A 25013-nucleotide genomic window follows, 5' to 3' on the forward strand; every position below is an offset into this window, starting at 1 on the left:
GAAAGTCACATTCATATAAACACTGACATTACAAAGTACAGGGAAAAGGGGAAGGGAGAAGAAACACAAACCTCTACAAATCCTGCTAATACTGTCTCACCAAACAAGCCCATAATGCTCTGTCCCATATTCAATCACTTATATAATAAACCACAAATAAAATCTTCTCTGGAAGATACATCGTTCCTCTTTGAGATGGCAGGGAAAAGGGACTGGAAGTTGGAGTAGGAGGCTTTATTCTTTTGGCAGATCCTCTCAGTCATTGTAGATATTGCTGCACTGTTAATAAAAAATATATGCTTCTCTGTAAAGCATTAAAAAAAAAATCCAAGGATGAGATGGCTGAGGTCTCAGCTCAAGTATCTCCAAATACATTGTTGTCCATTCCCTGACCTTCCCATGTGTTATTTCTTGGTTGTTTTCCGGATCAGTGCCATTCTCTGTTTGTGGGCCTCTGTGGTGCACGCCTTTTCGTAGGGTCGGATTTCTTCAGAGCCAAATCCTGGGATCCACATGTTCCACTGGCGTTCTAGATGCAGCTGGACATCTTTCACCTCCAGGGTGCTGGACTTGTGATGCTGACCAAACTGACAGGCCGCTGTCACCACACTCTCAATAAAATCATCAGCAATCTGCAGCAGCATCTCCTCCACATCTTCATCCAATTGCTCATTAGGATCCACTTCTCTTATTAAGTCTTGTAATTTTTTCTTGGTCAGTACCTGATTGTTTTCAGGGCTGAGACACCCTCCTGTCCCAGGAGTACCCGGTATCTTTACCACTGTAGTGCTATTGGCCATGGAGCCTTGTGGAGGGGTGCTGGCTGGTTCCGGTTTTATGGATGAGAAATTGGAGAGGTTGATTAGGGCTGAGGGGCCAAAGTGGTTCATAATCTGCCGAGCTTTGGACTTCAGTTCATAGAGCTTATCGAGATCCTGTTTCTTTTTGGAGCTGTGAGGACCAAGGCCAATCAAAGGCAGCAGCGTCTATCTCCCCATGATATGCGGAGACTGCCCCAGTGAAGCGTTCGTCTCAGCAGCCGGTCCAACTGCTTGGCCCTCCCCGAGTACTTCCCCAGCTTTATTTAATTCTTAAATGGGTTTCTGTTACATTCACCAGTGAAATCACACTAACACATCTTGAAAGTAAGCCCTTGGCCTTTGCCATCTCAAAAATCTGTATGTGGCTGAAATGTGGCTCTTGTCCTTCCTTGCTAAAAATTGCCTACTCACAATGGGCTGCTGTCAAGAACTAAACACTGCAAAATGCAAATGTAAATTTACCAAGGAGATTCAAAGGAGTTTAAATCCTGACCAGGTTTCAATTATGGTATATTGATCCAAAAGGTAAGCATTCTTACAACCAACTTCTTGAGGACTTAAGAACCATTTTGGGCTCCATTTTGATGGAGTCTCCCAGATCAGCAAACATTACTGGAGTCAAAAGTGAGGTCTCCAACCCAAAGTGTAGACTGCTGGTCAAAGGTGGGGCACCAACACAGCACGGTCACCTGGGGAAGAGATGACTCTATCTGATCTTCCCTACTGCCCTGGCACAGGCAGGCCCCAACAGGCTGCAGCTGTGCTCCCACCCTGTGGCTCCTGAGTGATGGTGCCCAGAGTAACTGGATGGGTCACCAGAGATTCATGAGAGCCCAAGAAAGGGAGCCAGGGGTGGGGAAGGGAGACAGAAGGACTCCCAGCCCCAGGGCGCCTGGGCAAATGCTGAGGCACTCCGGGCTGGCAGGCCTAGTGCTGGCCAGGTCCCCCATGCGCTGCTGGTGCAATCAACCCTCTCCAGGCTTTCCTGGGACAACCCTTGGGCTTCACCTCAGTGAGAGGCCCTGTGGAACCTTCTGGAGTCTGGCCACCTAGCTTTGGGGAGGTCACGTGGGAGGGGTGGGATGGGCAGCAGGGAAGTGGGTAAGGCAGGGAAGGTCCCAGTGCCCCCCTCCCCACTTCACTGGGACTGCCCTTCATGCCTTTCCCATGCCTTTACCTGACTGGCCTATGGAAACTTTTGGTGTCTGGCCACTGAACAGGTGAGGGGGGCAGGTGGGCAGGAAGTGGCAGAAAGGAGGAGATGGGGGAAGGGGTTTGCAGGCTGGTTCAGCACTGCAGGGGTCCTTACAATCCTTTTGGTGCAAGCACCTCCCCACCACTCTGCCCTGCAATACAGCAGGCATTCCTGTCCTGTGCATTCTCTGTGTGGCCCCATGGAACATTTTGGTGCCAGGCAACAGAACAGGAGGGTAAGTACGTTGGGCAGGGCAGCATCTGGTGGGAAAGCATGCGTCAGGTGGGCAGGGCTTTTGCCAGAAAGGAGGCCGAGGACAGGGTAAGTGAACTCAACGCATTTGAGGTGCTCTCACTCCCTGGGTGTGAGCGCCCCCTTGTGGCTTCCCCAGGATGGCCAGGGTGTGCCTGTCCTGGGTCTCCCCTGAGTGGCCCCATGCGGCTGCCCCACTAGGAGCAGGTGTTGGAGGGACAACCAATGTGGGACACCATGAAGTCACCCCCACAAGGACACTTGTGATGAGCACTGGGTGTTTTATGTAAGTGATGAATTCACTGAATTCTACTCCAGAAACCACTATTGCACTGTAACTAACTAAAAATGATAAAAAAAAGAGTTCTCATTAATGCCTATCACCCATCTAGCCCATCACCTACCCACCTCCCTCCATCAACCCTCAGTTTTTTTCTCTAGCATTAAAAGTCTCATATGGTTTGTTTCCCTCTCTTCCTTTTTAAACACTTCCCACATGTTCATCTGTTTTCCTTTTTAAATTCCACATATGATGGTTTCACTCATGTGGAACATAAGAAATAACACAGAGGATCATAGGGGAAGGGAGGGAAAATTGAATGGGAAGAAATCAGAGAGGAAGAAAAACCATGACTGACTCTTTTTTTCCACCTTCTTAATTTCTTTTTTTAAATAATTTTTATTGTTATGTTAATCACCATACATTACATCATTAGTTTTTGATGTAGTGTTCCATGATTCATTGTTTGTTCATAACACCCAGTGCTCCATGCAGAATGTGCCCTCTTTAAGACCCATCACCAGGCTAACCCATCCCCCCACCCCCCTCCCCTCTAGAACCCTCAGTTTGTTTTTCAGAGTGTATTGTCTCTAATGGTTCGTCTCCCCCTCCGACTTACTCCCCTTCATTCTTCCCCTCCTGCTATCTTCTTCTTCTTTTTTTTTTCTTAACATATATTGCATTATTTGTTTCAGAGGTACAGATCTGTGATTCAACAGTCTTGTACAATTCACAGTGCTCACCATAGCACATATGCTCCCCAATGTCTGTCACCCAGCCACCCAATCCCTCCGACCCCCCCACAACTCCAGCAACCCTCAGTTTGTTTCCTGAGATTAAGAATTCCTCATATCAGTGAGGTCATATGATACATGTCTTTCTCTGATTGACTTATTTCACTCAAAATAACACCCTCCAGTTCCATCCACGTCGTTGCAAATGGTAAGATCTCATTCCTTTTGATGGCTGCATAATATTCCATTGTGTATATATACCACCTCTTCTTTATCCATTCATCTGTCGATGGACATCGTGGCTCTTTCCACAGTTTGGCTATTGTGGACATTGCTGCTATAAACATCGGGGTGCATGTACCCCTTCGGATCCCTACATTTGTATCTTTGCGGTAAATACCCAGTAGTGCAATTGCTGGATTGTATGGTAGCCATATTTTCAACTGTTTGAGGAACCTCCATACTGCTTACCAGAGTGGTTGCACCAGCTTGCATTCCCACCAACAGTGTAGGAGGGTTCCCCTTTCTCCACATCCCCTCCAACATCTGTCGTTTCCTGACTTCTTAATTTTAGCCATTCTGACGGGTGTGAGGTGGTATCTCATTGAGGTTTTGATTTGGATTTCCCTGATGACGAGCGATGTTGAGCACTTTTTCATGTGTCTGTTGGCCATTTGGATGTCTTCTTTGGAAAAATGCCTGTTCATGTCCTCTGCCCATTTCTTGATTGGATTATTTGTTCTTTGGGTGTTGAGTTTGATAAGTTCTTTATAGATTTTGGATAGTAGCCCTTTATCTGATATGTCATTGGCAAATATTTTCTCCCATTCTGTCGGTTGTCTTTTGGTTTTGTGGACTGTTTCTTTTGCTGTGCAAAAGCTTTTTATCTTTTTTTTAAATTTTTTATTTTTATGTTAATCACCATATATTACATCATTAGATAGCCAAACTGTGGAAAGAGCCAAGATGCCCATCGACAGATGAATGGATAAAGAAGGTGTGGTATATATACACAATGGAATATTATGCAGCCATCAAAAGGAATGAGATCTTGCCATTTGCAACGACGTGGATGGAACTGGAGGGTGTTATGCTGAGTGAAATAAGTCAATCAGAGAAAGACATGTATCACATGACCTCACTGATATGAGGAATTCTTAATCTCAGGAGAGAAACTGAGTGTTACTGCAGTGGTTGGGGGTGGGAGGGATGGGGTGGCTGGGTGATAGACATTGGGGAGGGTATATGCTATGGTGAGCGCTGTGAATTGTGCAAGACTGTTGAATCACAGATCTGTACTTCTGAAACAAATAACACAACATATTTTAAGAAAAAAGAAAAAGAAGAAGATAACAGGAGAGGAAGAAAAGGGGAGTATGTCAGAGGGGGAGACGAACCATGAGAGATGATGGACTCTGAAAAACAAACTGAGGGTTCCAGAGGGGAGGGGGTAGGGGGATGGGTTAGCCTGGTGATGGGTATTGAGGAGGGCACGTTCTGCATGGAGCACTGGGTGTTATGAACAAACAATGAATCATGGAACACTGCACCAAAAGCTTTTTATCTTGATGAAGTTCCAATAGTTTATTTTTGCCCTTGCTTCCCTTGCCTTTGGAGATGTTTCTAGGAAGAATTTGCTGTGGCTGAGGTCGAAAAGGTTGCTGCCTTGTTCTTTAGGATTTTGATGGACTCCTGTCTTACATTGAGGCCTTTCAACCATTTTGAGTCTATTTTTGTGTGTGGTGTAAGGAAATGGTCCAGTTTCATTCTTCTGCATGTGGCTGTCAAATTTTCCCAACACCATTTGTTGAAGAAACTGTCTTTCTTCCATGGGACATTCTTTCCTGCTTTGTCGAAGATTAGTCGACCATAGAGTTGAGGGTCCATTTCTGGGCTCTCTATTCTGTTCCATTGATCTCTGTCTGTTTTTATGCCAGACCATACTGTCTTCATGATGACAGCTTTGTAATAGAGCTTGAGGTCCAGAATTGTGATGCCACCAGCTTTGCTTTTCTTTTTCAACATTCCTCTGGCTATTCGGGGTCTTTTCTGGTTTCATACAAATTTTAGGATTTTTTTGTTCCATTTCTTTGAAAAAAGTGGATGGTATTTTAATAGGGATTGCATTGAATGTGTAGATTGCTCTAGGTAGCTTTGACATCTTCACAATATTTGTTCTTCCAATCCATGAGCATGGAACGTTTTTCCATTTCTTTGTGTCTTCCTCAATTTTTTTCATGAGTATTCTATAATGTTCTGAGTACAGATTCTTTGCCTCATTGGTTAGATTTATTCCTAGGTATCTTATGGTTTTGGGTGCAATTGTAAATGGGATCGACTCCTTAATTTCTCTTTCTTCTGTCTTGTTGTTGGTGTATAGGAATGCCACTGATTTCTGTGCATTGATTTTATATCCGGCAACTTGACTGAATTCCTGTATGAGTTCTAGCAGTTTTGGGGTGGAGTCTTTTGGGTTTTCCACATAAAGTATCATATCATCTGCAAAGAGTGAGAGTTTGACTTCTTTGCCAATTTGGATGCCTTTTATTCCTTTTTGTTGTCTGATTGCTGTGGCTAGGACTTCTAATACTATGTTGAGTAGCAGTGGTGAGGGTGGACATCTCTGCTGTGTTCCTGACCTTAGGGGGAAAGCTTTCAGTTTTTCCCCATTGAGAATGCTATTCGCTGTGGGTTTTTCATAGATGGCTTTTATGATACTGTGGTATGTACCCTCTATACCTACACTCTGAAGAGTTTTGATCAAGAAAGGATGCTGTACTTTGTCAAATGCTTTTTCTGCATCTATTCACAGGATCATATGGTTCTTTCTTTTTTTTATTAATGTGTTGTATCACATTAATTGATTTGCAGATGTTGAACCAACCTTGCAGCCCAGGCATAAATCCCACTTGGTCGTGGTGAATAATCCTTTTAATGTACTGTTGGATCCTATTGGCTGGCGTTTTGGTGAGAATTTTTGCATCCATGTTCATCAGGGATATTGACCTGTAATTTTCCTGTTTGATGGGGTCTTTGTTCGGTTTTGGGATCAAGGTAATGGCCTCATAAAACGAGTTTGGATGCTTTCCTTCCATTTCTATTTTTTGGAACAGTTTCAGAAGAATAGGTATTAATACTTCTTTAAATGGTTGGTAGAATTCCCCTGGGAAGCCATCTGGCCATGGGCTCCTGTTTGTTGGGAGATTTTTGATGACTGCTTCAATTTCCTTAGTGGTTATAGGTCTCTTCAGGTTTTCTATTTCTTCCTGGTTCAGCTTAGGTAGTTGATACATTTCTGGGAATGCATCCATTTCTTCAAGATTATCTAATTTGCTGGCATAGAGTTGCTCATAATATGTTCTTATAATTGTTTGTATTTCTTTGGTGTTGGTTGTCATCTCTCCTCTTTCATTCATGATTTTATTTACTTGGGTCATTTCTCTTTTCTTTTTGCTCAGTCTGGCCAGGGGTTTCTCAATCTTGTTAATTCTTTCAAAGAACCAGCTCCTAGTTTCATTGAATCTGTTCTACTGTTTTTTTGGTTTCTAGTTCATTGATTTCTGTTCTGATCTTTATTATTTCTCTTCTCCTGCTGGGTTTAGGCTTTATTTGCTGTTCTTTCTCCAGCTCCTTTAGGTGTAGGGTTAGGTTGTGTATTTGAGAAATTTCTTGTTTCTTGAGAAAGGCTTGTATTGCTATACACTTTCTAGGACTGCCTTTGCTGCATCCAAAGATTTTGAAGAGTTGTGTTTTCATTTTGTTTCCGTGAATTTTTAAAAATTCTTTAATTTCCTGGTTGACCCATTCATTCTTTAGTAGGATGCTCTTTAGCCTCCATGTATTTGAGTTCTTTCTGACTTTCCTCTTGTGATTGAGTTCTAGTTTCAAAGCATTGGACCACTTTCTCTTTCTATAATACACTTCTTTGGTCTCCAAACATGATGCTCTCCTGTTTTTTTTTTTTTTTTTCTCCTTACCTCTCCCATGTCTCTTCTCTGCCTCTGCATTGCAGGATCATACTCCCTTGGTCATTAAATGTTGCAGGAACTCAAGCTTCAGTAGTGGCCCCTCTACTCTGCTCCCCCTTTACCTATGATAAGATCCATCTTTCTGAATGCTCTACCTTCCACCCAAAGCTCTTCGCTCATTGCTGATTTACTCCTGCTTATTCTTGAATCTCAGCTTACATGGCACTTCCTGAAGAAAAATCTTTCCTGAGCTCCTGTCTTGGTCAAATCCTTTTACTACTTGCATAGCTTGGGTCTCAGCCAGATTACCACCACTCACCAAAGGATCTTGGGAAAGTGAAGAGACCTCAAAATGGCTGTCTCCTCATCTATAAATGGGGATGATCTATCATACCTATAACATAAATTTGCTGTGAGGCTATTACACTGAGTTTACACATTTAAAATGCTCAGAACATGGCACAATAAGTGCTCAATAAGTCTTAGCTCTCGTTACATACTTCTACAGCACCATATTCTTCTCTTTTGCAAGATTTATCAGAGCTAAAATTTTAACACTTGTTGGTGTAGTGTTATTTATTTAAGCAATTTTTTGAGTATAGTTGACACTATTAGTTTCAGGCATACATCATAGGGATTCAACATCTCTTCCCATTATGCTCGCTCACCAATATAGCTGCTCTCTGTCCCCATACAACACTATCATAATATCATTGACTATATTCTCTATGCTGTGCCTTTTATCCCTGTGACTTATTCCATAATTGGAAGACTGTACCTCCCACTCCACTTCACCCATTTTGCCAATCCCCATACCCCACTTCCTTCTGGCAACCATCAGTGTATTTATAGGTCTGATTCTTTTTGTTTATTCATTTTTTTTTTTAGATTTCACATATGAGTGAAACCACATGGTATTTATCTTTCTCTGTCTGCTTATTTCACTTAGCATAATACCCTCTAGGTCCATCCATGTTGTCACAAACCTATGATGTCTATTATTGACCATCTCCCCTATAGACCCTTGAGAGAGGGATGATGAATGCTTTGCCCACAAGTGCATCCCCAGTACTTAGCCTAGGACTTGGTACCTAGGTGTGCTGGATATTCTCCACTTGCCTCTCCAGAACCACTCTCCACCCTCAACTGGCTCTGAGCCCCAGGGGGGCTGAGACCTCTATATATTTATGGAACCATCCATAAATGACACCGCCAGTCATTTAACTTCTGGCTGGGTTTGGCTAATGGGAGACACTAGCAGTTTAAAGGGTAAGCAGAGAATAAGGTTGGGGTATTTATTCCCATGGATCTCTCTCTGTCAGGCCACAGCTGATGGTAGCTGTTTTTTTAAATAGAGATGCCCCTTCGCCCAACCTCAGATAATCCCACTCCTATTCACTCCGCAGTTCAGGGGAGTTTCTGGTGGTAACAGCCCCTTAACTGTGACCAGGCATAGGGTGCTTCACCATTGTTCCCCTTCCCCATGTATCTGTAAACTGTCCCTTCTTCAAGCCCTGCCCAATTACACCACTTAGGATGCCACCTCTTTCCTTCTGGGGCACTGATACAAGATGGCCCATGTCCATATGTGCTAAATTAATAAGTAAATACCTGTTTTTACCAGATGAAGATAATAATCCTCAGTCCAAACCATGGCTAAAGTTGTTATGATGAGTTAATAAGGAACAGGAAGTAGCAGGCGCCTGGGTGATTCAGTCAGGTGAGCATCTGACTCTTGATTTCAGCTCCGGTCATGATCTTGGGGTCATAGGATTGTGCCCTGTGTTGGTCTCCATGCTCAGCATGGAGTCTGCTTGAGATTCTCTCTCTCCTTCTGCCCTCCCCCAACTCGTGTGTGCTCTCTAAATAAACTTAATAAATTTAAAAAAAATCAGGAAGTAAACATATATTTTAAAAAAGTGAGGGCATTCTGGAGTAGTGGTTCTCAAATGTGAGAGTGTATCAGAACAACATGGAGGGCTTATTAAACCTACATTGCTGAGCTCTAACTCAAGACAGGCTGATTTGGCAGGCCTAGGGGAGGGAGGGTAAACAACTTGCATTTCTAACAAGTTTCCCCATGCTGTTGATGCTTCTATGCTGGAGACCACAGTTTGAGAAACAGACACTAGAGAAACACCAGAGGTTTTTGTTACTTATAGACCCCAAGTCTCATGGTGGCATTAACTATCTTTAAGGACACAAAGGCCAAGTATAATATAATCTATGTTTTATTTTATACTTCTCTGATCATTAAAATCTAAACAGAAGTTTTGCTTAAACATAAAAAGAAAAAAAGAAAAAACATTAACAGGATTAAATACTGGGAACAGATGAAGGGTGTGCAAGGAAGGGCTGTCTTGGGAAGGGCTGCACATTTGCAGGCACACTGGCAAAATGGCCCATGAAGCTCAGACCTGGTGAAGACTGTGCTTAAGCCACAGCTCAGTCCTGAGGCTTGGGCACAGAAGGCATCTCATTCCTGCTCCTCCCCAATCCAGGCTGCATGGGCACAGAACAGTGACAGCATATCTCCCAAGTGCACTGGACATGTCTCTTCCTTCAGCGTCTTCAGGCCAGAGTCCCCTGGTCTCCACACACACATGCACACTCATTTGCACTCACCAAGCACATGAGTGTGCACTTATGTCTGGGAACATGCAGTCACATTCATACACAAACAATGCTTCTGATTTCAGGCCTCCCTCACCCTCAGAGGCTCAGGTTCCAACTCCAGAGTCAAGATGTGTGTTAGTGTCCTTAGCAGACTGACAAAGGGCCACTGCAGAGGCAGGGTGTCAACCATCCTTCCTGAGCACCCAGGCAGGGAGAAACTGTATTCTGTACCCTGCTGGTGTGAAGGAAAATTCTACTGAGAAACTGGGGCTGCCTGGGCTCATTAGGGAGGTCCAGATGATGGTTCTGAGAAACCATCCAGCCCTGCATCACTCCTCAATAACCAGGTGATAAGAAAGCAGAGTGTCAGAAGGCCAGTCCCTAGGAGGTCCCCCAACCCTGTGAGATAGGGGATACAGTGGTTGTCTGGATCCAGGGCCTGGTGCCATGTCAGCCGAACCATCACTTCTGCCAGGTACAGAAGAATCGTCACCTGGCACAAGAGCAAGCAGACACAAAAAATAACTAAGTCAGAGAGTCAAGTGTCACTAAGAAACACTAGCAAATTTCAAAGGCAGATACCAAGGTGGACATGTCCACTCCAAGGAGCCCCCTTCCTCTAGCTTTTCTTGGGGTCAGTGCCCAGCTCTGAGCTCATGCAAAGGCAGGAAGTCCACCTTTATCCATACTTGCCTAGCCTCCCTCCCTGTGGTCAGGTCCTACTTGTGGCAAACTGAGGTGCCAGAGAGACCATCTCTGCTACACCAACTCCTCTCACTGTCCTTGAAAACTCAAGACATAGACCTTATTGGGACTTCAATTTGAGTTTGTTGGAAGCCCTTGTATGGGCAGCTTTGGACAGTAAGGCTTTCCTGAAAGTGCCAGTAGTGAGCACAGTCCTGGCTTCATTCCAGGGCTCCTCGGTCCCCTGTCCAGGCTGACTCCAGCCCTTTCCGTGCTCCTGCTCAAGACAGTTTGTCAGAGTGCCCCAACCCACTATTCAGGGTCAGGGACATGCTGCAATTGTAAATGCCCTAACTCACGGAGATTTGAGCACGTCAGTCCCTAGCTCTAGCACTGCCCTCCTAGAATTGCCCATCAGTGTCCACAGTTATCTCTGCAGACAACCTGGGCCCACGAGGGGCATCAGTCAGCTAGTCTGGGCAGACAGTCTGCTGAGTACTACCCAGAGGCAGGCACCAGCTTAGTCTCTTTCATCATGTCCTTATCACCATCCAGCCCTGACTAAAGTCCCTGCATGCCTTTCAGCAACACTCCAGCAGGGGGCTGGTCTCTGCCCACCTTGTCTGTGATGGTTGGTGTGCATGGCACAGTTTATCGGCTGGACCCAGTCATCAACTTGCTTCACAGCAACTTGCTGCAACTTCAGGATGAACCTTTGGTCCTGAGGAGTATGCAGTGTGCTATACGTAGTATGGAGCGTGCCTTGTGGGGGGTGTACCCTATTAAATGTGCAGTGTAGCATGTGCTGTGTGGAATGTGCAGTGTGAAGTGTGCAATACAGAGTGTGGAGTGGCCTCTCTGTCTGGATCATGCCCTTGTGCTTGAACAAGTTGACTCTTGTAAGATGGGGGTCCTAGAACAGCCCCCCCCACCAACCAAGACAAATCTTGCCGGCTGACCAACCACTGAATGCTGCTCTGATACTGCTATAGTCATCCTCACCTGGATCAGGCTTGCTAGCAGATAGAACACCACAAAGATCTTACTGTCTGGGACCAAATGGCCTTCCACCAAGTAGATGATGTAGAAGAAAATCAGATGGCCCGGAACCACCAGAAAGAGCAGGACTCGGGCTGATATGGAATTAATTTCTGGAAAAAAGAAAACCAAGGAGATTGTGTGACGTGCTGGGCAGCAGAAGCCACCTTGGCATGTGGCAGTCTCCAGTGAGGCATCCACATTCATTTATCTATTACATGAGTGTTTACTGAGCACCTACTGTGTGGCAGGCACGTTCTTGCATATGGGGATATACTCCTGTCCCTTCCCTCATGGAACTGGCATTTTAGGGAAGAGAGAGAGAGGAAAAAAAACCAGAATCAGTAGCAGAAACAAACAAGAAAAGTCATTTCAAACTGACCAGTGTGAGGATGAAAATAAACCAGGATAATGTGGTAGAGAACAAAGTGTATATTAGTAGGATGAATACTGGAGACTAGAAGCCCTCAAGAGAAGATGACATCTAGGCTGAGTTATGAATCTGGAGGAGAGGACTCTGGGCAGAGGAAAGGGAACATGCAAAGGGCTTAAGGTGGAAGAGAGCTCTGGAATGTGGGCGAATGAAGGCTCAGCATGTGGAATTAGTAATCCAGGGAAGGGTGGCACACTCATGGGAGGCCTCAGGCAGCCCCTTCCTCACGCTAAGCCCCTGGGACTCATTCGGCACATTCTCTTTTGGCTTCAGTACTCTGAGAATTTGAGACTCTGCAGAAGTGTGACTTCCTTGCCCCAACCACACACACTTAAAAATTGTAACATATGAATGCAACTGACTTCTCAACAGAAATAGAGTATCAATAAAAAGTCTCCATTTGCCTCTGAGTTAATATATTTCATCAAACTAACAAGAAAGAGGAGGAACAATCATACAGCTTGGAAGCTAAAAACACTACCATAAAATAATATGTAGAGAGGCTGAGAACACTCAAGAGCTCCAAAATCTCTTCATGATGAAAAATTAGACAAAGATTCTTTGGAAAAAAAAGTAGAAGCAAAATAAATAATTGCTATTGGTAGCTGGTCCTAAAACTCAAGAAAATCTATAGAAACATTACATAAATAAGAATTCAGTAAAATATTTAGATGCTGCTATAGCATCTGGGTGTCCTTCACCACCCAGATCCATATGTTGTAAATCTAATCCTCAATGTGATGGTATTTGGAGATGATTAGGTCATAAGGGTATAGCACTCATGAATGTCATTAGTGCTTATAACCTTATAAAAGACATCTCGGACACTTCACCCCTACCACCATGTGAGGACACAGTGAGAAGACAGCTGTCTACAAACTAGGAAGCAGGCCATCACCAGACAAAATTTGCTAGTGCCTTGACCTTGAACTTCCACAAACTACAACTATAAAAAATAAGCTTCTTGTATTTATGAGCCACCCATTCTATACTTCCATTATAGCAGCTGAACTAAGACAGATACAGAAATAATAGAGAAATAGAAATAGATTTTCTTTTTTTAAAAGATTTTATTTATTTATTCATGAGAGAGGGAGAGAGAGAGAGAGACAGAGAGAAGCAGAGGGAGAAGCAGGCTCCCAAGGAGCAGGGAGCCCGATGCAGGACTCGATCCCAGGACCCCGGGATCATGACCTGAGCCGAAGGCAGACGCTTAACCATCTGAGCCACCCAGACGCCCCTAGAAATAGATTTTCTATATATAAATGACAAATCAGAAAATTCAATGGTAATTTCTACTTCAAGACAAGATGGCTAGACATATTTCTTCCTATTCCTCTCACTAAATACAACTAAAAACCCTGGACATTATATATAAAACAAACATAAGAAGATTTGAAAAGGTGGAGAGAAAAGGTGGGCTGGCCAGGGACCTGGGGACCCAACAAACACAGAAATGAATTCCCTGAGTTGTTGTTTTGAGGGAGTTTTGCCTCATATATCCCAGACCAGATGCTAGAGAAGTCAGCAATCCAGAAATGTCAATGGGCATAGACCAAAAAAAAAAAAAAGAAAAGAAAAACCTCAACAAAAGCCCACTCTGTCTAGCCAAAAGTCCATAAGAGGGACAGCCTAGCAAAACACAGAACTTTTAGGCAACAACTTCTCTATTTCAGCCAAACATCACAGGAAAAACTGCAGCCCCACTTCCATCCGCAAAGGCCAAGAGGGGAGCCTGGACTTCTGACCAAATCTAGGTGGAATGTGCCACTCACCCCTCTGGTTGAGGTGGGATAGAGAAGGCTGAGTGGAGAGTAAGCAGTACTCTGCCTGGTGGTAATGAGCTCCCCACTCAACCATGTCTGTGAAAGCCATGTGGGCAGCAATAACAAAGCTTTCCTCTCCCTCTCAGCCAGGGTGGTGTCAGAGGAACGTGGACCCCTCCCCAGCCCACCAGCAATGAAGTGCTCCTCTTCCCCCAGTGTATGAACAGAGGTGGTGGGTTTGGTAGGGGTGGGGGGAAACCTGGACTTCTACCCCCACCTGGCAGTAAGGAAGCAAAGCATTCCCTTTCCTTCAGTAGTGCAGTGTCAGAAAAGGTAGCTGAAAGAGACTTAAATGAGATCCAGAGTTTCATAATATATACCCCGAATGCCTGGGATTCAATCTGAAATCACTTCTTATAAAAGAAAAAAAAATTCAACTTGAAAAGACAACCAACAGACACTAAGAATGAGATGACACAGATGGCAGAATTATCTGAAAGCAATTTTAAGGAATCCATTGTAGAAGTGCTCCAACCAGCAATTACAAATATACTTGAAACAAATAATAAAAATAGAAAGTTTTGGTAAAAAAAAATTAGAAAGTCTCAGAAAAGAAACAGAAGATACAAAGAAGACCCATGTGGAAATTTTAAAACTGAAAAAATACAATAGCCAAAAAAACCCCAAACAACTCAATGCAAGGGATGACTAGCAGAGTGAAGAGGGCAGAGGAAAGAATCCATGAACTTGAAAAAAAACTATGGAAATTAGCCAATATGAATAAGAGAGAATAAAATAGGCTGGGGGGAAAACTGAACAGAGACTCTAGGGCTTGTGGGACTGTAACAAAAGATCCACCATCATGTCATCAGAATACAGGAAGGAAAGGAAAAAGACAGTGGGGCTGAAGGTGTATCAAAGAAATCATGGCTTGAAATTTCCTAAACTTGGCAAAAGATAAATCCATGTACTCAAGGAGCTCAGTAAACCCCAAACATGGCAAACCCTCAGAAATCCACACCAATGTGCATCACAGCTCAAAAACTAAAAGGTAAAGAAAAAGTCTTGAAACAAACAAAAGACAAAAAAATAATTCTAATGACAGTAATTTCTCATCAGAAACCAGGGGATTCAGAAGAAAGTGGCACATTTTTCAAGTGCTGAAAAGAACCATCAACCTTGAATTTTATATCTGGCAAAAATATCCTTCAGGAATGTGCCAGCAAATCTACCCTAAAAGAATGGCTAAAGGTAGCTCTTTTTTTTTTTATTTATTTATTCATAAGAGACAGAGAGAAAGAGAGGCAGAGGGAGAAGCAGGCTCCCCACTGAGCAGGGAGCCTGATGCGGGACTGGATCCCAGGACCCTGGGATCATGACCTGAGCCGAAGGCAGATGCTTAACCATCTGAGCCACCCAGGCGCCCTAAAGGTAGTTCTTGAAACAGAAAGGAAATGATTAATAGAAAATGCAGTGGGAGAAAAGATCCAAGTTTTAAAAGTAACAAAAAGAAAAGACCTCAAAAGGTTTCCAGTGGTTCTCAGAATAGAATCCAGTCTCCCTTCCTCAAGCTTCAAGGACCTATAACGAAACCCCTCCCTCCCTGGTCTCAGCTTCCTCCATCCTCTCCCTTGCTCGTTTTGCTCAGGTCTCCCTGGCCTTTCAGTTCTTCAGACTTACCAAGCTCCTTCCTGCTTCTGAGCCTTTGCTCAGGCTGTCCTCCTTGCCTCAAACGCTCCTCTTGCTCCAGCACGCCTCCTCCCCCCACACCCTCCCCTGCTCCCCCCATCATCCTCAGAGAGGAACTTGCCAAACCCAAATCTCAATATCTCCTGAAATTCCTTCCACTGAACCCTGTATTTTTTATTTTAAAACATGCCATAATTCGTAGTTAAATGCTCCTTTTTTTGGTATGTTTATCTGCTCTTCTACATCATGTAAATCCATGTGGGCAAGAATCAGCTTTCTCTGACTCATCACTGCAACCTGACACCTAGCACCTGGCAGAATTAAATATCTGAACGAATGGATGAATCAACTAGAGGCAGAGATAGGGAGTCAGGTCTCTGGGAGGAGGAGCTGTGTCCTTGACGATGATCTGGGCTGAGGTCAGCACTGGTCTTAGACATCTGTTGCTACAGAGCAGATTCCAATGATGGCAATTTTGACTTGTGTAAAGAAATGGCCACATGGCCTCTGGAAGACGCCAGACCCACCTGAGGTGCAGAAAGTGGAGCATGGGTTAGGCCAGAACTGTTTCATCCAGAGGGGGAGAACACCAGGCGTGCTCCACATGTGCAGGTAGGTGGAGATCCGGCTGGTCTGAATGGCCACCAGATTGCCACCAACACCTGGGAGGAGAAAAAGAATGTGGTTTCCCCTTTTTTATGCCAGTCTCTAAGTTCTATCTCTTATTTTAAGTCTATGTCCTCCAGGAAGCCTTCCTTGACTGATTCAGCACTGGATCTTTCTTCCTTCTCTCCCACTTTACCACAGATCTTGTTCGGTCCCAAGCAAGGGTAAACTGGACCTTGTGAATGAGGTACCACCTTGACAGCTATCTTTTACGGTGAAGGAAGTGTGACTGGCAAAGTAGGTGTTTAATACATATTTGTTGGGTAGAGGGAGGGGGTGTGGAATAGGAAGAGAGGGAGGGAAGACAGTGATAGAAAGGTCTATGGGAGGGTATCTTGATAAGCCATTCAAAGTCGTAGGATGTGACAGGAATCAGATTCCAGACTGGAACATCTGAGAAAAAGAAAGTTTTTTTTCCCCCTAAGGTGGGAAGGAGACAGAAGAAAAATTGGGGACAGCAGCAAGAGAAGAGGAGCTATCATATGCAACAGGCCTGGGGCTTACTGCTGAGGCCCCAGCTTCCACATGGAGTGGACTGTGCGCAGCCCTGCCACGACCCCAGGGCCCAGGAGACAAAGGTCATGCCAAGCTCCCTCTGCGGGGCCAGGATCTGGGACTGGCAGAGAACAGGGCCTACTCATGGCCATCTCCTTTAGAGGGTGGGTGGGCTGCCCCCATTTGATTTCCTCAGCCCCCTGGGGATTAATCCCTCACTGGGCCAGATGTGCCCCAGTGATCTCCAGAGGGAGAAACCAACTACCCTGGATACAGAGAATGGTCTGTGGGCAGAGGACAGCTGCAGATCTATTTTGCTAGATCCACATGATTTTTTATGTATGTATATATGTATGTATGTATGTTCAGTCAGCCACCATATAGCACATCATGAGTTTCTGATGTAGTGTTCAATGATTCAATAGTTGCTTAGCACTGGGTGTTATACACATGATTTTAAAAAAAGGAAAAAACTTTTAAAAAGTAACTCAAATTAATTGCCAGCTTCTCCTAACAAGTCAATTGAGGCAACTCCAGACCTCCAATCTTGACAGGCAGCAACTGGCTGGAGCTGAGCAGGCCCCACTCCCTCCAACCCAAGAACATGCTCTGCAGCGTGACTGTTCCCTGCCACTCCTTGCAGCCCAGTTACTGTCACACCTGCTGAACTCATTCAAACTGCTTTTGTGGCACCAGAGGCATCTGAGTTGGTGACATACAAGGAAATCTCTCCAAGTGTTAAACATCGGGACCTGACTCAGGTGATGCAGTCCGCTAGGTGGCCAGCCCCTTGTGTGAGTGGCCAGCCCTGCCTCTGTTGGGAGCAGAACTACTGGGTCTCACTGACATGCAAGGTACAATCACCTGGGTTCCCATGGAAGTAGGGGGGAGGGGTACCCAAGGGCCTCTGAAGCCTGTTTCTTTCTTACTTTTTTTAAAGATTTTGTTAGGGGAGAAGCAAGATGGCAGAGGAGTAGGAGACCTAAATTTCCTCTGGTCCCAGGAATTCAGCTAGATAGGTATCAAACCATTCAGAACACCTACAAACTCAACAGGAAATCAAAGTAAATAGCAGCAACTCTCTGAACAGAAAAGCGAGCACTTTCTGGAAGGTAGGACGTGTGGAGAAGTGAATCTGAGGCGAAATTCTGGAAGATAGATGGCGGCGGGGAGGGAGCCTCCGTCAGCTGGCTACCGGCAAGTGATAGAGCACAGAGCACAAAATCGGAATCTGCTCCACTGAGGGACATCACTCCAGTGGCTAAACGGGGGGTGGAACCCTCGCTGGGACAGTGTGGTCTCAGGACCCTTGGGGTCACAGAAAGACTGGGGGTGCCTGAGTGCGGCAGAGCTCCCAGGTATTGGAGCAGGGAAGCCAGCTGCAGAGACGGAGCCAAAGAGTGGGCTCTCAGCTCAGCGTTGCCGTAAACCATGATCCGTGGCACAGCCAGGCCAGCGCTCTTCCAGCAGGGACCCAACAAGTGGCAGATCTGGGGAGACTCCCCTTCCTGCCCAGGGAGGAGTGGCGCAGGAGCGCACCTCAGGGATCTGCTGGGTTTGGAGACTCCACATGGGGTCGGGTGCCAGAGATAGAAACGCTCGGTCACAGGCCGGGTGAGCACAGAGTGCGGCCGGAGACTGGGGAGACAGGAGTGATTGCTTTTCTCTGGGGGTGCACTGAGGAGTGGGGCCCCGAGTTCTTGGCTCCTCTGGGGTGGAGATTGGGAGGCCGCCATTTTCACTCTCGTCCTCCAAAGCTGTACCGAAAGCTCGCAGGGAACAAAAGCTCTGGAGAGCAAACCCGAGCAGATTACTTAGCCCGCACCAGGCAAGGGCAAGGCAATTCCACCTCCGGCCAAGACATTTGGGAACCACTGCAACAGTCCCTTCCCCCAGAAGACCAGCAAGAATAGCCAGCCAAGACCAAGTTTACTGATCAGTGAGAATGGCAGAACTCCAGCACTAGTGGAATACAGCACAAAGAATTCATGGTTTTTTCCCCCCATGATTCTTTAGTCTTTCAAAGTTAATTTTTTAAATTTTCTTTTTTTCTTTTTCTATATTTTTTGGTTGAATTTTTCTTCTTTCCTTTTTCAATGAACATCTTATCAATTCATTTTTTAAAATATTTTTTAATTTTTCATTTTTTACATTCATATTCTCTCTTCATTGTATTTAAAATTTTGGGATACAGTTTCTTCTAACAGACCAAAATATACCCTAAATCTAGTGTATGACATTGTCCTAGTGTCCTGCCTGATCACATTCTCTTTTTTTAAAAATTTTTTTCATTCTTTTTTCAACCAACTTCTTATCATTTCCTTTCTTAAAATCTTTTAATTTTCATCTTAAAGTCATATTCCATCGCTTCATATTTACCCTTATTTGTGTGTGTGTGTGTGTGTGTGTGTGTGTGTGTGTGTGTGTGTTTCTTCCTTTAAAATTTTGGGAGACAATTTCTTCTACAGACCAAAATACACCCAAAATCTAGTGTGTGGCTCTGTTATTTTCACCAACCTGATCATATTCTTTTAATCCACCTTTCATTTCCCCCCAGTTTCTGGTATCATCTGATTTGTTTAGTGTATATTTTTCTGGGGTCATGGTTATTATCCTGTTAGCATTTTGTCCTCTCATTCTGCTATTCTCCTCTAGTCAAAATGACAAGATGGAAAAAAAAATCACCTCATAAAAAAGAACAAGAGGCAGTACTGACTGCCAGGGACCTAATCAATATGGACATTAATAAGATGTCGGAACCAGAGTTCACAATGACGATTAAAAAGATACTAGCTGGGCTTGAAAAAAGCATGGAGGATATTAGAGAAACCCTTTCTGGAGAAATAAAAGAACTAAAATCCAACCAAGTCAAAATCAAAAAGGCTATTAATGAGGTACAATAAAAAATGGAGGCTCCAACCGCTAGGATAAATGAGGCAGAAGAGAGAATCAGTGATACAGAAGACCAAATGATGGAAAATAAAGAAGCTGAGAAAAAGAGAGACAAACTACTGGATCACGAGGGCAGAATTCAAGAGATAAGTGATACCATAAGATGACACAATATTAGAATAATTGGGATCCCAGAAGAGAGAGAGGAGCAGAAGGTATATTGGAACAGGCATCAAAATCCAGGAAGCACAGAGAACTCCTCTCAAAATCAATAAAAATAGGTCAACACCCCGACATCTAATAGTAAAACTCCCAAGTCTCAGAAACAAAGAGAAATTCCTGAAAGCAGCTCGGGACAAGAGGTCTGTAACCTACAATGGTAGAATCATTAGATTGGCAGCAGACCTATTCACAGAGACCTGGCAGGCCAGAAAGAACTGGCATGATATATTCAGAGCACTAAACGAGAAAAATGTGCAACCAAGAATACTGTATCCAGCTAGGCTGTCATTGAAAATAGAAGGAGAGATAAAAAGCTTACAGGACAAAAAAAGCTGAAAGAATTTGTGAACACCAAACCAGCTCTACAAGAAATATTGAAAGGGGTCCCCTAACCAAAAAAAGAGCCTAAAACAAACAGACCAGAAAGGAACAAAGACAATATGTAGTAACAGTCAACTTACAGGCAATACAATGGCACTAAATTCATACCTTTCAATAGTTACCCTGAATGTAAATGGGCTAAATGTCCCAATCAAAAGACACAGGCTATCAGATTGGATAAAAAAACAAAACCCATTGATATGCTGTCTTCAAGAGACACATTTTAGACCCAAAGACACCCCCAGATTGAAAGTGAGGGGGTGGAAAACCAATTAACATGCTTATGGACACCAAAAGAAAGCTGGGATGGCAATCCTTATATTAGACAAATTAGATTTTAAACCAAAGACTATAATAAGAGATGAGGAAGGACACTACATCATACTTAAAGGGTCTATCCAACAAGAAGATCTAACAATTGTAAATATCTTTGCCCCTAACATGGGAGCAGCCAATTATATAAGCCAGTTAAAAATAAAATCAAAGAAACACATCGACAACAATACAATAATAGTGGGGGAGACTTTACACCCCCCTCACTGAAATGGACAGATCATCTAAGCAAAAGATCAACAAGGAAATAAAGACTTTAAATGACACACTGCACCAAATGGACTTCACAGATGTATTCAGAACATTCTACCCCAAAGCAACAGAATACACATTCTTCTCTAGTGCCCACGGAACATTCCCCAAAACAGATCACATCCTAGGTCACAAATCGGTCTCAACCTGTAACAAAAGACTCGGATCATTCCCTGCATATTTTTGGACCACAATGGTTTGAAACGAACTCAATCACAAGAGAGAAGTCGGAAATAACTCAAATACATGGAGGCTAAAGACCATCCTACTAAAGAATGAATGGGTCAACCAGGAAATTAAAGAAAAATTAAAAAAATTCATGGAAACCAACGAAAATAAAAACACAACTATTCAAAATCTTTGGGATGCAGCAAAGGCAGTCCAAGAGGAAAGTGTATAGCAACACAAGCCTTTCTCAAGAAACAAGAAAGTTCTCAAATACAAAACTTAACCCTATACCTAAAGGAGCTGGAGAAAGAACAGCAAATAAAGCCTAAACCCAGCAGGAGAAGAGAAATAATAAAGATCAGAGCAGAAATCAATGAACTAGAAACCAAAAGAACAGTAGAACAGGTCAACAAAACTAGGAGCTGGATCTTTGAAAGAATTAATAAGATTGAGAAACCCCTGGCCAGACTGAGCAAAAAGAAAAGAGAAATGACCCAAACAAATAAAATCATGAATGAAAGAGGAGAGATCACAACCAACACCAAAGAAATACAAACAATTATAAGAACATATTATGAGCAACTCTATGCCAGCAAATTAGATAACCTGGAAGAAATGCGTGCATTCCTAGAGATGTATCAACTACCAAAACTGAACCAGGCAGAAATAGAAAACATAAAGAGACCTATAACCACTAAGGAAATTGAAGGAGTCATCAAAAATCTCCCAACAAACAGGAGCCCATGGCTAGAGGGCTTCCCAGGGGAATTCTACCATACATTTAAAGAAGAATTAATACCTATTCTTCTGAAACTGTTCCAAAAAATAGAAATGGAAGGAAATCTTCCAAACTCATTTTATGAGGCCAGCATTACCTTGATCCCAAAACCAGACAAAGACCCCATCAAAAAGGCGAATTACAGACCAATATCCCTGATGAACATGGATGCAAAAATTCTCACCAAAATACTAGCCAATAGGATCCAACAGTACATTAAAAAGATTATTCACCACGACCAAGTGGGATTTATTCCTGGGCTGCACGGTTGGTTCAACATCTGCAAATCAATCAATGAGATACAATACATTAATAAAAGAAAGAACAAGAACCATATGATCCTGTCAATACATGCAGAAAAAGCATTTGACAAAGTACAGCATCCTTTCTTGATCAAAACTCTTCAGAGTGTAGGGATAGAGGGTACATACCACAGTATCATAAAAGCCATCTATGAAAAACCCACAGCAAATATCATGCTCAATGGAGAAAAACTGAGAGCTTTTCTCCTAAGGTCAGGAACACGGCAGGGATGTCCACTATCACCACTGCTAGTCAATACAGTACTAGAAGTCCTGGTCTCAGCCATCAGACAACAAAAAGAAATAACAGGCATCCGAATCGGCCACGAAGAAGTCAAACTCTCACTCTTTGCAGATGATATGATACTTTATGTGGAAAACCCAAAAGACTCCACCCCAAAACTGCTAGAACTCATACAGGAATTCAGTCAAGTGGCAGGATATAAAATCAATGCACAGAAATCAGTGGCTTTCCTATACACCAACAACAAGACCGAAAAAAGAGAAATTAAGAAGTCGGTCCCATTTACAATTGCATCCAAAACCGTAAGATACCTAGGAATAAATCTAACCAAAGTGGCAAAGAATCCGTACTCAGAAAACTATAGAATACTCATGAAAGAAATTGACGAAGACACAAAGAAATGGAAAAACATTCCATGTTCATGGATTGGAAGAACAAATATTGTGAAAATGTCTATGTTACCTAGAGCAAATCTACACATTTAAGGCAATCCCTATGAAAATACCATCAACTTTTTTCAAAGAAATGGAACAAATAATCCTAAAATTTGTACAGAACAGAAAAGACCCCGAATTGTTAGAGGAATGTTGAGAAAGAAAAGCAAAGCTGGTGGTGTCACAATTCCGGACTTCAAGCTCTATTAGAAAACTATAATCATCAAGACAGTATGGTACCGGTATAAAAACAGACACATAGATCAATGGAAAAGAATAGAGAGCCCAGAAATGGACTCTCAACTCTATGGTCAACTAGTCTTCAACAAAGCAGGAAAGAATATCCAATGGAAGAAAGACAGTCTCTTCAACAAATGGTGTTGGGAAAATTGGACAGCCACATGCGGAAGAATGAAACTGGACCATTTCCTTACACCACACACAAAAATAAGACTCAAAATGCATGCGCAGCCACACTGCTCTGGGTTTCAGTCTGGAGGGCTGCTTTCCCTGTCACTACACATGTAGTGAGAAGAAGGATCCAATGTTCATAGCAGCAATGTCCGCAATAGCCAAACTGTGGAAAGAGCCAAGATGCCCTTCAACAGACAAATGGATAAAGAAGACGTGGTCCATATATGCAATGGAATATTACTCAGCCATCAGAAAGGATGAATACCCAACTTTTGCATCAACATGGATGGGACTGGAGAAGATTATTCTAAATGAAATAAGTCAAGCAGAGAAAGTCAATTATCATATGGTTTCACTTATTTGTGTAACATAAGGAATAGCATGGAGGACATTAGGTGAAGGAAGGGAAAAATGAAGGGGGCGAAATTGGAGGGGGCAGATGAACCATGAGAGTCTACGGACTCTGAGAGACAATCAGAGGGTTTTAGAGGGGATGGGGGTGGAGGGATGGGTTAGCCTGGTGATGGGTATTAAGATGGCACATATTGCATGGAGCAAAACAATGGTGTTATACGAGAACAATGAATCATGGAACACTACAACAAAAACTAATGAGGCACTGTATGGGGACTAACATAATAAAATTAAATTAAACTTAAAAAAATAGTCTCAAAATGGATGAAAGACCACAATGTGAAAGGAATCCATCAAAATCCTAAAGGATAACACAGGCAGCAACCTCTTCAACCTCAGAAACAGCAACTTCTTGCTACACATGTCTCCAGAGGCAAGGGAAAGAAAAGCAAAAATGAACTATTGGGACTTCATCAAGATAAAAAGCTTTTGCACAGCAAAGGAAACAGTCAATAAAACCAAAAAACAACAAACAGAAAGGGAGAAGATATTTGCAAATGACATATCAGATAAAGGGCTAGTATCTAAAATCTATAAAGAACTTATCAAACTCAACACCTAAAGAACAAATGATCCAATCAAGAAATGGGGCAGAAGACATGAACACACATTTCTGCAAAGAAGACATCCAAATGGCCAACAGACACATGAAAAAGTGCTCAACATCACTCAGTATCAGGGAAATACAAATCAAAACCACAATGAGATACCACCTCATACCAGTCAGAATGGCTAAAATTAACAAGTCAGGAAATGACAGATGTTGGCAAGGATGCAGAGAAAGGGGAACCCTCCTACACTGTTGGTGGGAATGCAAGCTGGTGCAGCCTCTCTGGAAAACAGTTATGGAGGTTCCTCAAAAAGTTGAAAATAGAGCTACCCTATGACCCAGTAATTGCACTACTGGGTATTTACCCCAAAGATACAAATGTAGTGATCCGAAGGGACACATACATCCCAATGTTTATAGCAGCAATGTCCACAATAGCCAAACTATGGAAAGAGCCTGATGTCCATCGACAGATGAATGGATAAGGAAGATGTATATATATATATATATATATATATATATATATATATATATATATATATATATATATATATATATATACAATTGAATATTATGCAGCCATCAATAGGAATGAAAGCTTGCCATTGGCAACGACATGGATGGAACTAAAGGGTAGCATGCTAAGCGAAATAAGTCAATCAGAGAAAGACAAGTATCATATGATCTCAATGATATGAAGAATTTGAGAAACAAGGCAAAGGATCATAGGGGAAGGGAGGGAAAAATGAAACAAGATGAAACCAGAGAGGGAGACAAACCATAAAAGACTCTTAATCTCAGGAAACAAACTGAGGGTTGCTGGAGTGGGGGGTGGGAGGGATAGGGTGGCTGGGTAATGGACATTGGGGAGGGTATGTGCTATGGTGAGCACTGTGAATTGTGTAAGACTGATGAATCACAGATCTGTACCCCTAAAAGAAATAATACATTATATGTTCATTAAAAAAAAAAGATTTTATTTATTTATTTTT

At 43.1% G+C, this 25013-nt stretch overlaps 1 protein-coding gene and 1 pseudogene across 5 annotated transcripts in view; both read right to left on the reverse strand.

The window, feature by feature from the left end:
* Nucleotides 1-18: 18 nt before the first annotated feature.
* Nucleotides 19-1056, reverse strand: LOC114207774 (transcription initiation factor TFIID subunit 12 pseudogene; annotated as a pseudogene).
* An 8409-nt stretch (nt 1057-9465) lies between these two features.
* Nucleotides 9466-25013, reverse strand: part of LOC114207760 (solute carrier family 41 member 3) — a 93935-nt gene continuing 78387 nt past the window's right edge. For 3 of the 5 annotated variants that reach the window (XM_088026878.1, XM_028101779.2, XM_088026877.1), the window contains 3 exons: nt 16004-16138; nt 11553-11701; nt 9466-10359 (listed from right to left, as the gene is read on the reverse strand). In XM_088026878.1, the coding sequence (XP_087883004.1) occupies nt 10150-10359; nt 11553-11701; nt 16004-16138 (494 nt within the window). In that variant the 3' untranslated portion in view covers nt 9466-10149. The remainder of the gene's footprint in view (nt 10360-11552; nt 11702-16003; nt 16139-25013) is intronic. The other 2 variants (XM_088026880.1, XM_088026879.1) reach the window with 2 other exon arrangements.

Source organism: Eumetopias jubatus, unplaced genomic scaffold (genome assembly GCF_037043125.1).
Source record: "Eumetopias jubatus isolate StellerSeaLion01/CBP00866 unplaced genomic scaffold, mEumJub1_p1.0 scaffold_1, whole genome shotgun sequence".
In the NCBI taxonomy this organism is placed as follows: Eukaryota; Metazoa; Chordata; class Mammalia; order Carnivora; family Otariidae; genus Eumetopias; species Eumetopias jubatus.